General features: G+C 44.1%; 3 protein-coding genes across 3 annotated transcripts; 2 read left to right on the forward strand and 1 right to left on the reverse strand.

Annotated features, from left to right (window-relative positions):
• Window positions 1-507: 507 nt before the first annotated feature.
• LACBIDRAFT_331718 (uncharacterized protein) lies at window positions 508-3,253 on the forward strand (the record flags this gene model as incomplete). Its single annotated transcript, XM_001886031.1, has 10 exons — window positions 508-519; window positions 651-758; window positions 848-1,193; window positions 1,440-1,467; window positions 1,654-1,781; window positions 1,802-1,806; window positions 1,852-1,865; window positions 2,086-2,764; window positions 2,901-2,936; window positions 3,020-3,253. The coding sequence occupies 10 exons, from the start codon at window positions 508-510 to the stop codon at window positions 3,251-3,253; spliced, it is 1,590 nt and encodes a 529-aa protein (XP_001886066.1).
• Window positions 3,254-4,414: 1,161 nt separating this feature from the next.
• LACBIDRAFT_307518 (uncharacterized protein) lies at window positions 4,415-4,998 on the reverse strand (the record flags this gene model as incomplete). The annotated part of the gene is made up of 3 exons (XM_001886119.1): window positions 4,415-4,721; window positions 4,773-4,847; window positions 4,895-4,998. 3 exons carry the CDS (start codon window positions 4,996-4,998, stop codon window positions 4,415-4,417), a joined length of 486 nt encoding a protein of 161 aa, XP_001886154.1.
• An 884-nt stretch (window positions 4,999-5,882) lies between these two features.
• Window positions 5,883-8,683, forward strand: LACBIDRAFT_331720 (uncharacterized protein; the record flags this gene model as incomplete). The annotated part of the gene is made up of 11 exons (XM_001886032.1): window positions 5,883-5,913; window positions 6,073-6,134; window positions 6,239-6,358; window positions 6,424-6,436; window positions 6,524-6,533; window positions 7,338-7,350; window positions 7,380-7,394; window positions 7,430-7,495; window positions 7,561-7,587; window positions 7,803-7,949; window positions 8,624-8,683. 11 exons carry the CDS (start codon window positions 5,883-5,885, stop codon window positions 8,681-8,683), a joined length of 564 nt encoding a protein of 187 aa, XP_001886067.1.
• Between the last annotated feature and the right edge of the window lie 2,836 nt (window positions 8,684-11,519).

Below are 11,519 nucleotides of genomic sequence, written 5' to 3' on the forward strand. Positions count from 1 at the left end.
AGTCAGTTACCCTATCGCAACTCTTGTTAAAATTTACTAATCAATGCTGGTTTGACCGATGTTGTCTCGGATCATGAAAATTTGAACTGCAAGTTCTGCCTGGTCTGCCTCTGCTTGGCTGCTAAATTAAAGGCCAAGCTGAAAACGATTCGGCTTGAAAATGCCGGCCTCGGTGATGCATCGGCTGATGAGATGTTCATAAATTCTCGTGTCCGGCCGACTCGGTGATATCCATGAACCATGACTACCATGTGGGTCTCGCCAGCTGACCCTGGTAACCAGAGTTGAGGGCCCTCGGCCGACCACCAACCCAGGCGAATTCAAAATGTCTGCCGACCTTGCATAGCCTAGCTGCTAATCAGAAGTGAAGGCCCTCGGCCGATCACCAGCCCAGCAACGTTCACAACTGTCAGCCGACCTTGCATCTTCCATCAGCCGATATACAAATACAATGTTCAAAACTGTCAGCCGACCTTGCATAGCTTAACTATCTGATATACAAATACAATGTTCAAAACTGTCAGCTGACCTTGCATAGCTTAGCTATCAGCCGATATACAAATACAGGGACTTGACTTCCCGGGGCAGCTTCCTACTGATCGGTGTATGCTAAATCTACGTAGCTGGCCGACCCTTCTTTACCTTGATAGTGGGATCACATCGGCCAATTCATCAACACAGGGTTATTGGCCCTCATCGGCCCATCAGCAGGCACCATCAACTATGGCCTGTTTGTATTGTCGGGCCTCTCAGTGTTGGTGGGTGATTCCTACTAACTGCCCTGACCATAAACCATCACATCACAATTTCACAAACAAAATCACAACGCCAGGTTGTAGATGTACAGATAAAGAACCCTACCCGGTCAAAAATAGCTCAACATCAAAGTGGAAGTGCTTCACATGCACCCCCACCAAGCAAAGGATTGATCACTCCAACCCAAATTCTTGAAAATGCTCCAGAGCTTTATCATATGGATGTGGATAGTGATTTCCTCGAACCATCACATGAGAGCATGGAAGTCGATTCAGCCCAGCCCAATATTGTTGCTGGCCCATCACACATTGCAGTTTTATTACCTAATAAAAGACCTGCACAAGATGTCTTAGCAATTTCAGCACCCCAATTACCTCCAAAGAGAATCAGAGCAGAAAAACGATGCTGGAAATGCTTTAAAATTGAATGTGATGGCAGTAAGGCAAAGAAATTCTGCAAAAACCCATGTGATGACTGCAGCAGAGTAGATTGTGATGGGAGGGATAGCAGACGACCCACAAAGCCTTGTCAGAACAAGACTGATAGCCCAGATGGAGGTGGAGGTGGAAGGATGGGCCAGTAGTTTACAGCTCATGTATATAAGATAAGATAAGATAAGAAATATTCTCTTTTTTTCGCTTTTTTCTCTCTTTTTATTTTATTTTATTTTATTTATGTAATAGCAGCTACAAACACCAGTACCCTGCCAAAGTAATGGGCAAGGGGCATGCAACCGAGCATCCGGTCATTTCCAGAATGTTCCGTATTCCGAGAGTCCGAACTGCCGCCGATCCGCCAGTCCGCCTGTCCAGAGTTCGCTCACGGGCAGAATACTGGTGTTTGTAGTTGCTATTACATAATAGCTACGCTTATGTGATAGCTATGCTTATGTGATAGCTACGCTTATGTGATAGCTATGCTTACAAGCTTTAGACCCGCACCTACGGTGCGGCACTCGCTAACGCTCGGCCATGCCTTTGGTGCTTGGTCACAGCTTGCTGGGGGCAAGCCCCCTAGACCCCCCGGTACGCATGTTTAATCCCAGTTCTGGTACGCATGCTTTATTCCAGTTCTGTTGTGCATGTTTCATCCCAGTTCTTATACTTCAGGTAGGGGTAGTCCTGTTTTTACCACGCCCCCAAAACCGCGCTAGAAAATGTTTACATAATCTTCGGACTTTCAAACCGCGTCGCGTCAATCACCTCGTCACCCTGGACTCTCGACGCGTTTTTTGTCGCATGACTTGTCCTATCCCCTCAAATTCAACTGTAGCCTCTTCCAACTACTGCTTACTATGGGTAACAACACTTGAACTGTCCGGTCTTACAGGAAAAACTCTGCAATTCAAGTACCAGCAACACCCGATTACATTTCATCATTTCTATCACAATCTACACCTAGTTCCACAAGTCCTACAGTGAATTCACTCGTCGCATCATCCCCTGATGGTCTTTCGGCCTCGTCATCTGTTAATTCCTTGGCTGCCTCCGCTTCTCCGTTCAACGCGCTTGGCTCATCGAGTCAACCAAGGTTAATTCAGCCTCGACAGAATGAAGAGGCGAAGCTAGAGGGAAAGTTTAAACAAATGGAAGAGTTTCTAGGAAACTCAGGCTTTGATTCTATTGGAGATTTTCTAGGGATCCTGTTCTACAACCCAACTCGTGTTGACGGAAAGGACGATCCTCGTGGTGTGACTCATGGACTGGCCGTCGCTCGATTCCTTCAAGGAAAAACAAAGACCAAAATGTCCGAAATCATCAGTCTCATATATTCTCACAAGCACAATGCCCCGTTGCCGAGATCTACACAATATCACGAACGTCACGCCTCATTCTCGCCCTCCATCTCGCCTGCGGCTATCAACCATGCGCGTCCTTCGCTGTTTACTTGGGCAACCAACCTCGTCGGTAAACATGTCCATCAAGAGATACATAAGCTTACCATGAAAGACCTGAGAGACCTGGTTGACAGTTCGGCAGTGTATAATAGTTTTACGTCCGCTTGCAAGGTAAGGAAGAATATCAGGAAACTTGTCGCCATTGAGTCCATGAGTGAGGAATTGTACAGTAAATTGTGTATTCGGACGCTCGTTAGACCTCCGGATGAGTACAAAGTTCCCTTCGAAGAAGCCAAGACTTTTGCAGGCAGAAACCGTTGGTCGCCCCGGCTCGAGTGTTGCAGTGAGACCGACAATAGATACTGAAGCAGGAAAGCGCCCACGCAGAAAGGTTCCAATGGTCCCAAACGCTAAACGAAATGCAAGACCCCATTCGTTGATAAGGTGGAATTCGTCGACGCACGCAAACAAGATGTTCACCCGAAAAATTGGATGTTCCGTGATTTCCCTCCACTCCTTGTCGCGCAGGTGCTCAGGATCCACACAGATAACCTGCCATTTAACGCACTGCTTCATTTCTCCTGCCAAACGAATACCAGCCTTGCGCGCCTCGCTCAGGGTTTCTTTGCAGTACGAGAATCCGGAGATGTTGACTCTTGAGCTTCAAAAGCTCGTGAACCTAGTCCGAAATTCATGAGCGGAACAGCAAAAAATGGCAAATAAGCGTGCTATGTTATCTGCCAGTCCCTTGGTTGGTGTGACTACGACTCCGATTGGTCTCTTCCGAGTTGGAAGGCCAGCTACATAGGCGTTCGGGTGTTTGTTGTACTCCAGCAGCACAAGAGTCGGTATTGAGAAGGCCGCTGACTTTCCCTCTCCAGTGGCCGTACAGCAAAGTGAATCCTTTCCATCTAGAATAGTGGAAACGAGCTCAAGTTGAACCGCATGCAGTCCGTTCGTCAATTCGGTACAAGTTTCTTCACAATGTTATTGATCGTATCAAGTCCTTCTGGGTCCTGCCAGCGGGGTTGTCGAGCCGTCATTGAGTCGTCATAACAGAATATAGATCAGACAAGATGTAGAATGTCAAGTTTAACGTGTATTCGAACAGAATTGCATGGGCTATCGCGTCGAGAGCAAACGGCAAGGACACAATATTGACGCGACGCGATTTCAAAGTCCGAAGATTACATAAACAATTTCTAGCGCGGTTTTGGGGGCGTGGTAACAAACAGACTTCATACATCATGAACCAAGGTACGACTTCACATGTATCGAAGTCTGTCTAGGAGAGACTAAGGTAGGGGTGCACATTGGATCCGTCTTTGACAGATCAATAGGGCCATTAGATAGATTCTACAGTGGTCTCTTGAGTCTTGACTATTTATGTACTTACAGCAAAATGGCTGAGCAAATTGATGTGTTAACCAATAAACATTTGAGGGGACAGACAAAGGCTACAGGAGTCTGGCATTGTCAAAGTGCCTATAACCTAAGCTGCAGAACTTTTACAAACACAATTTACCTAAGTATCCCATGCTGCTAAGTTCATCCTCAGAATTCCTTATGACATTCAACTTTAAACAGGTAAAATTGAAGTGTATTTGATAACTACATAGGAAGTATTCTACTACATTAAATGTTTAAGGAAAGGGGGATGTTAAAAAGAAGGGGGATGGACAGGCAGTGGTGAGCCTTATCATCATTCGTGGTCATGGTGCCGGGCACTCATCGCCCATCCAGGGTAGTGGTGCTGGTCCCTCATCCGTTGTCGTACCACATTGGCATTGTGTCGTCGTCGTTGCTGTTGTTGTCACGTCGTCAGCCCCTCTGCGTCATGTTGTGCCCTGGTCCCTCATTGGCCCTTGTCCTGGTCATGTTGTTGTTGTCTTCATCGTCCCATGTCCTCGTCGCGTCATTGGGTCGTGTTCTCGTCACATCATTGTCCTGTGTCCTCCTCGTTACGTCGTCGTTGTCCCACGTGGCCGGTCCATCGTCGTCCTGTGTCTCAGCGAGGTGGGTAGGGATGAACATGGGACGGGGGGTATTCACCGTGTTTTCGTAGTGTCGTTGTCCCGTGTCGTTGTCTTCTGTCGTTCTCATCGCGACATTGGGTTCCTTCATTGTCCTGTGTCTCAGTGAGGTGGGTTCAGATGAACATGGGACGGGGGTTACTCACTGTGGTGTCCTAGAGTAAACAATGACGAACAACGTTCGTCGTTTGGTTGCCACGTCGCCAACAGCGACGTGGCACCTGGATTGCGTATTAGTAAAATGAGGGGTGGCAGGGAGCTTGCTCACCTGGGCTCCTTGTCACCTTTGTCCGTTTGTGGGTGGTTGACCATCGCTCGTAAGCCATGGTGGATGATGGTGGTTGGGTTTGGCTGGTGCTCATTCATCTTCATTTGTAGGTGGTCGTTTTTGTTTTTTGAGCACGACATGGCCCTTGCTTCTCATGTGAAAAAGGGAGAGGGAGAGGCGAGCCATGTTGCTCACCATGATTGATGTGGATGCATCGTCACTGTCTTTGTGTTTGTTGCCAACGGCGACGTGACCCCTGTTTCTCATGTGAAAAAAGGAGAGGGGAGAGAAGCCATGTTGCTCACCTGCAATGATGGGGACAGTGACGACGACTTGCATTGTCACCGTCTAGATGACATGGCACGTCCATTGACATGCCAGGTCGTCGGGGTTATCCGTTGTTCGTCGTTGTCGTTCGTCGCCGCTTGTAGTGTTTGAAAGTCCGGTTCGGTCCGGTTTTTTGATGTCCAGGGGCGTTAACCGTAACCGTAACCGGTCTGCCTTTTCCCCAGAAGTCAAAAGACCAGACCAGATCGCAAAAAGACCGCAGACCGTGGTTTTTTGCGGTCTATAGACCAGTTTCGGTCTGCATCGGTTTTAACCGGTTTATGACCGGTCTTTAGGCCGATATTTTAAAATTATGAATCGGTAAATTTATTAACATCTCTAATAGCTTCAAAACGAGCCCAAGAACGTTAAATTCCGTTAGGAATTGGTGCTTCTATAAAATAAGTCTGGTACATCTATTATTCCCAAAAGTAATTTACATTTTAATTCATATCTCTCTCGTTTTTTTACCAAATCGTACGTTCTTGGGTGCGTTTTAAAGGGTATTTAAGGGGCTACAAAAGACCGGTCCAAACCGGTCAAGACCGGTTTACGTTAACCGGTTTTTTTGCGGTCTTTACATTTCAAAAATAAAAGACCGTAACCACAGGTCCGGTCTTTTGCGGTCTTGGTCCGGTCTGGTTACGGTCTTTTTCCAGTCATGAGACCGGACTTCCAAACACTAGCTGCCTGTGTGTGCTGTCCATCGTTCATGAGCCATTTGGGATGGTGGTGGTCCGTTTTGGCTGGTCTTCGTTTGTGGGCGGTCATCTTCTTGGCCTTGGGCGTCGTGTCGTGGTTGTGGCTGTGGTGTGACATGGCGTTGCCACGTTGTCGTTGTCGTTGTGCAGTTGTGGTTAAGTCATGCACTGAAGCGAAAGGTTTGTTTGTGCATGACTTGTTCATGACTCATGTGAGTTTCCGGCAAACGCCGCTCACGTGGCTCAGTATTGCAGCACGGTTGCTTACATGATCTATTATGTAATAACTGTCAACCTTCCTCTCTTTATATATTAGACAAGCTTTAGCCCTGTGCCTACGGCATGGCACTTGCTGCGCTCAGCCGTTCCTCCAGCACTGGTCACAGCTTGCCGGGGGCAAGCCCCCTGGACCCCCTGGTACACATGTTTAATCCCAGTTTTGATACACATGCTCAATCCCATTTCTAATGCACATGTTCCATTATAGTGTGTTATCAGTAGTGTGTTCTTGTTAGTGTGTTTTTGGTAGTGTGTGCTTGGTAGTGTGCTCTCAGTAATTCATTCTTGGTAGCATGTTCTCAATGCACATATTAAATCATAGTGCATTCTTGGTAAGGTAGACAACAACCATATCCTTCCAATGTCATGTGCACAGCATGACATTTCCATTTTGAGCTTCAATTCCACAGATAATGTCCTAGAATATCTTAAACACAAATCACAGCTAATTGAAAACCATAGAATTGAGATAAATGTAGATTTCATGGAGCACGAAAAAAAATTAAAGCAGTAAAACGAAATTTGAGGGAAAAGAAACAAAAATACTTCACAATGCGTCAATTTGAAGGCACATGTGCAAACCCTCTTCATTAGGCCAGGGTCACGCCTAAGCAAAGCAATTACCTCCAGTCCAGAGCATAGTACTTATATAGAGGTGATAAATCTATACAAAAAAGCTAACACTGCAAAGGAGAATGAGGGGATTCTATTTCTGGGTGTTCAATTACTTGAGGACATGTCTTAACCAACAAATATCAGAGAACAACAACCCCTGCAAGATATGAAACCTTTAGGAATTGATTACAGTCAATTTTGGATTGAAACTTCAATGCAATGAAGGAGTCAATCTGAGCTTCAGGAACCTACCATAATACTTATGTATCTCCTCCCCCAGTTTTCATTCTCCTACTTTATAAATCTGTATATATCTTTAGAGCACTAATTCTAATAGTTCTATGGTCATCAATTTCCCCTAACTTTATGCAAAGAATTGTTATGGCCTTTTCTTTGACTTTTCTCATTTCTGTTTGTCAAAAAAGGAGTGTTATGTCACATCACTGAGGGTTGGTTGTGTATGGTTGTCATCTACCTTAGCATGTTCTCAGTAATATTCAATCATAATGTGTGCTTGCTAGTGTGTTCTCAGTAGTGTGTTCTTGGTAGCATGTTCTCAGTAGTGTGTTCTTGGCAGTGTGAGTGTGTTCTCAATGCACATATTCAATCATAGCCTGTTCTTGGTAGCATGTTCTTGGTGTTCTTAGCACACATATTCAATCATAGCACATTCTTGGTAGTGTGTTTCCAGTAGTGTGTTCTTGGCAGCATGGGCATGTTCTCAATGCACATATTCAATCATAGCATGTTCTTAGTAGTGTATTCTTGGTAGTGTGTTCTCAGTTAGGAGGTTAGGGTTGATGGTTAGAGTTAGGGATGTTTTGTCTCCCTATGTAGGAGGTTAGGGTGGTGGTTAGATAGTTTGAAGCTTCAATTGCTGTGAGGCAGCTGAGGTAGGATGCCTGAATTCCCATTTGGGGAGTATGTATGTATATCCTTTTTTTTATCCCAGTTCTGCAATGTTACACTTGGATGTGGACTTATAGCACAGCACTCACTTCACTTGGCCACACCTTGCCCAAGAGAAAGCTCACCACACTTTTCCAGCTTGCCAGATGAAAGCTCTCCAGATCCTCTGCCCAACATATGTTCACTCCCAGTTCTGGTACATATCTTCCATTCAAATCATCAAAGTTACATTTTGATTGAGACCTACATGGAGCTACATGCTATATCATGATTGTAGCCAGCCATAGAAATTTAGCTATACTTATTGGCCTAACCCTCCATGATATGGCTTAGCTTAAAAAGGAAGAACTGTAAAAATCATCCCATATCAATGCTGTGCAAAGAAAGCAAAAGACTGATAGCAGCTGGCAGACATTTACATAGAGAGGCCCTTGGTCCTCCAATTTTTGCTAACTCCAAATTACCAAAGAAGAAGCAGAATATCCACCCACACAAAGTACTGGAAAAATACAAATCAGAAGAGAAAAGTCAAAAAAGAAGTGCCTTGCAGGATAGCACTGTCAAACAAAACAGAAGCAGGAGTGTTGAACAGTAAGAAGAAAAAAGAAACATACACTGACAGAGACTGTCACACAGGTGTAGAGGGAAGTGGAGGGTGATAAAGGTGGAAAAAAAAAGCGAAATTGAGGCTGCTGAAGGAGGTGTACCCACAAAAAATGCATGGAAATTATTCAATGCAGCACAGAGTGTAGTTGCAGGGTCTGATAGGACCAACCCAACATTGCCTATGGCCAGAGTTTCCAGAAAAAGCCACTCAGGCAGCTGGTATAAAGAGAAAGAGGTTGCTTAGTCATATATTATGTAATCTCTTAGTAAGCATTGCACATTTATATATTAGATGTTACAAGCTCAGCTTGCCGGGGGCACGCCCCCTGGACCCCCTGGTACACATGTTTAATCCTAGTTCTGGTACACATGTTCAATTCTGGCTCTTCTTACATCTCAATCAAAATAAAGTGACATTTATCAGTACTTTTACCATTTACATCAATCTAATAATACCTCTGGATAGACTACATTTTGTGTTACAGTTTGTTGTGAACCATCTTTGAAGAGAACTTTGATACAGTTGCTTGATGTGCAACGTGAAAGAGCCACATAAAGTTGTCCATGTCTAAATACTGGGGTCCGAACATCCAGTCCTAAATGTTTCACTGACTGTCCCTGAGATTTGTTGATTGTCATGCAAAAGGCCAGGCGAACAGGAAATTGCCTTCTGCATAACTGGAATGGAAGTTCACCATTTGAAGGCTCAAATCTTATGCGGGGAATGAATGCTGTGTGTCCTGCAAATTCTCCTCCCAGAATGTGTACTTCTAAAACTCGGGAAGAGGCACGGGTGAGGATTGCCCGGGTTCCATTGCATTGTCCATTTGCTGGATCAATATTTCAAAGGATCATTACTGGTGCACCTATCTTGAGTTTCAATTTTGCTAGAGGCATTCCACTAAGGTTGATGGAATTGAGGTATTCTACTGGGTATTCAAATTCACCATCCACACCTCCTTCTCTCATAATAGAGTCTGCTGAGTGAAATGTAAATTCATTTCCACGCATGCGTTGAAGTATCGTTTCATTGAGATCATCAACATCATTATTTCAAGCTGTTAAAATGGTCCAATCAAGGAAATACTGGTCATTTCTTGCATTTTGAGACAAAGTGGTTAGGCCAGGATAGAGAGCATTAATTAGAGATGCAACATCATTCCCACATTTCATTCTTTCTGGCAGAAGAGTAGAACCATCTGCATTTGTATGCTTCCCATGCCCAATTTCAATAAGCCATTGTGCAAAGTCTTTTTCTTCCTGTGAAGTATTCTCCAGACGCATATTCTCTTTCAAAGTCAGAATGTTGACAGATGTCCAGAGATGTGATTGCTGAAAACACTGGCTGACAATTTGTTCCTGTCCACCTTTGACAACTACTGGAAGAATTTGTTGAAAGTCTCCTCCAAAAATAACAGTAACTCCACCAAATGGTACATCTGGTTTTGCAAATTACCCACTTGTGCAGCCATCCCAGGAGTAAGGTGAAGAATTTGACCATTATATAGAACCTCAACAAATGGATCATCACCTACAAGACCTTGAGGAATTTGAAGAGGAGCAACAGGGGGTGGAATAGGGAAAGGAAGAATAAAAGGTACACCACCACCAACAGCAGGATTTTGAGGTGTTCTCCTATGCTCAGGACTTTCCAACATCCTTTCTTGACGCTCTCTTGCCCTCTCAATATTTCTATGCCTTTGTGGAGTATTAGGAGGAGAATCCCTAGGGAATAAATGATAGTTAAGTAATAAAGGCAGGGAGCAAAAGAAATATCCTACATCAAGACCAAAAGGACAACTGAAGCATATATTCTGATTACCAAAAAAAAGAGAAAAAGATCCACATATTGAAGCAACTAACCAATCAGCAAAACCTTGTGAAATCCTATCATCAAAAGTGATCAGAAGCAATCCAAGTGGACAAAATGTCAATTGAAGGTGTCTAAAAATAGTTGAAGGCTTTCCATAATGATCAAAATGTTATCCAGAAACTTACAAAATAATGTATCAGAGTTCGTGGTGGTTTGTGGAACAGTGAGGCAGGAGCAGCCTGAAGCCGTGTTGAGAAGTCTCGTGAGGGTGTGAAGTGCTTAGTAAGATAAAGCTGAATTTGTCAGCCATCAATCCTTTGTGTTTTCATGTACAAGCTTTAGACCCACACCTATGGCATGGCACTCGCTAACGCTCGGCCATGCCTCTGGTGCAGGTCACAGCTTGCCGGGGGCATGCCCCCTGGACCCCCCATGCACATGCTTAATCCCAGTTTTGGTATACATGCTCAATCCCAGTTCTAATGCATCTTCAAATGTAGTGTGTTCTCAGTAGTGTGTTCTCAATGCACATCTTCAATTATAGCATGTTCTCAGTAGTGTGTGCTTGGTAGTGTGTTCTCAGTAATGTGTTCTTGGTAGCATGTTCTCATGCACATATTCAATTATAGTGCATTCTTGGTAGTTTCTTCTCAGTCATATTCAATCATAGTGTGTGCTTGGTAGTGTGTTCTCAGTAGTGTGTTCTCGGTGGTGTGTTCTTCAATGCACATATCCAATCATAGCATGTTCTTCATAGCATGTTTTCAATGCAGATATTCAATCATAATAGCATGTCCTTGGTAGCATGTGATTGGTGGTATCTTCTCCGTAGTGTGTTCTTGGTAGCATGTCCTCAATGCAGATATTCAATCATAGCATGTTCTTTGTAGCATGTTTTCAATGCAGATATTCAATCATAGCATGTCCTTGATAGCATGTTCTCAGTAAATGTTCTTGGCAGCATGTGATTGGTGGTGTCTTCTCAGTAGCGTGTTCTGGGTAGCATCTCCTTAATCCACATATTCAATCATAGCATGTTCTTAGTAATGTGTTCTCAGTAATATTCAATCATAGCATGTGCTTGGTAGTGTGTTCTTGGTACATATTCAATCACATCACATTCTTGGTAGCAGGTTTTCAATGCACATATTCAATTATAGTGTGTGCTTGGTGGTGTGTTCTCAGTAGTGTGTTCTTGGTAGCATATTCTTGGTAGCATGTTCTTGGTAGTGTGTTCTCAGTGCACATATTCAATCATAGCATGTTCTTGGTAGTATGCTTGATGTTCTCAGTAGTGTGTTCTTGGTTGTGTGTGCTTGGTAGTGTGTTCTCGGTTAGGAGGTTAGAGTTGATGGTTAGAATTAGGGATGTTTGT

Source organism: Laccaria bicolor, genomic scaffold (genome assembly GCF_000143565.1).
Source record: "Laccaria bicolor S238N-H82 LACBIscaffold_35 genomic scaffold, whole genome shotgun sequence".
NCBI classification, from domain to species: Eukaryota; Fungi; Basidiomycota; class Agaricomycetes; order Agaricales; family Hydnangiaceae; genus Laccaria; species Laccaria bicolor.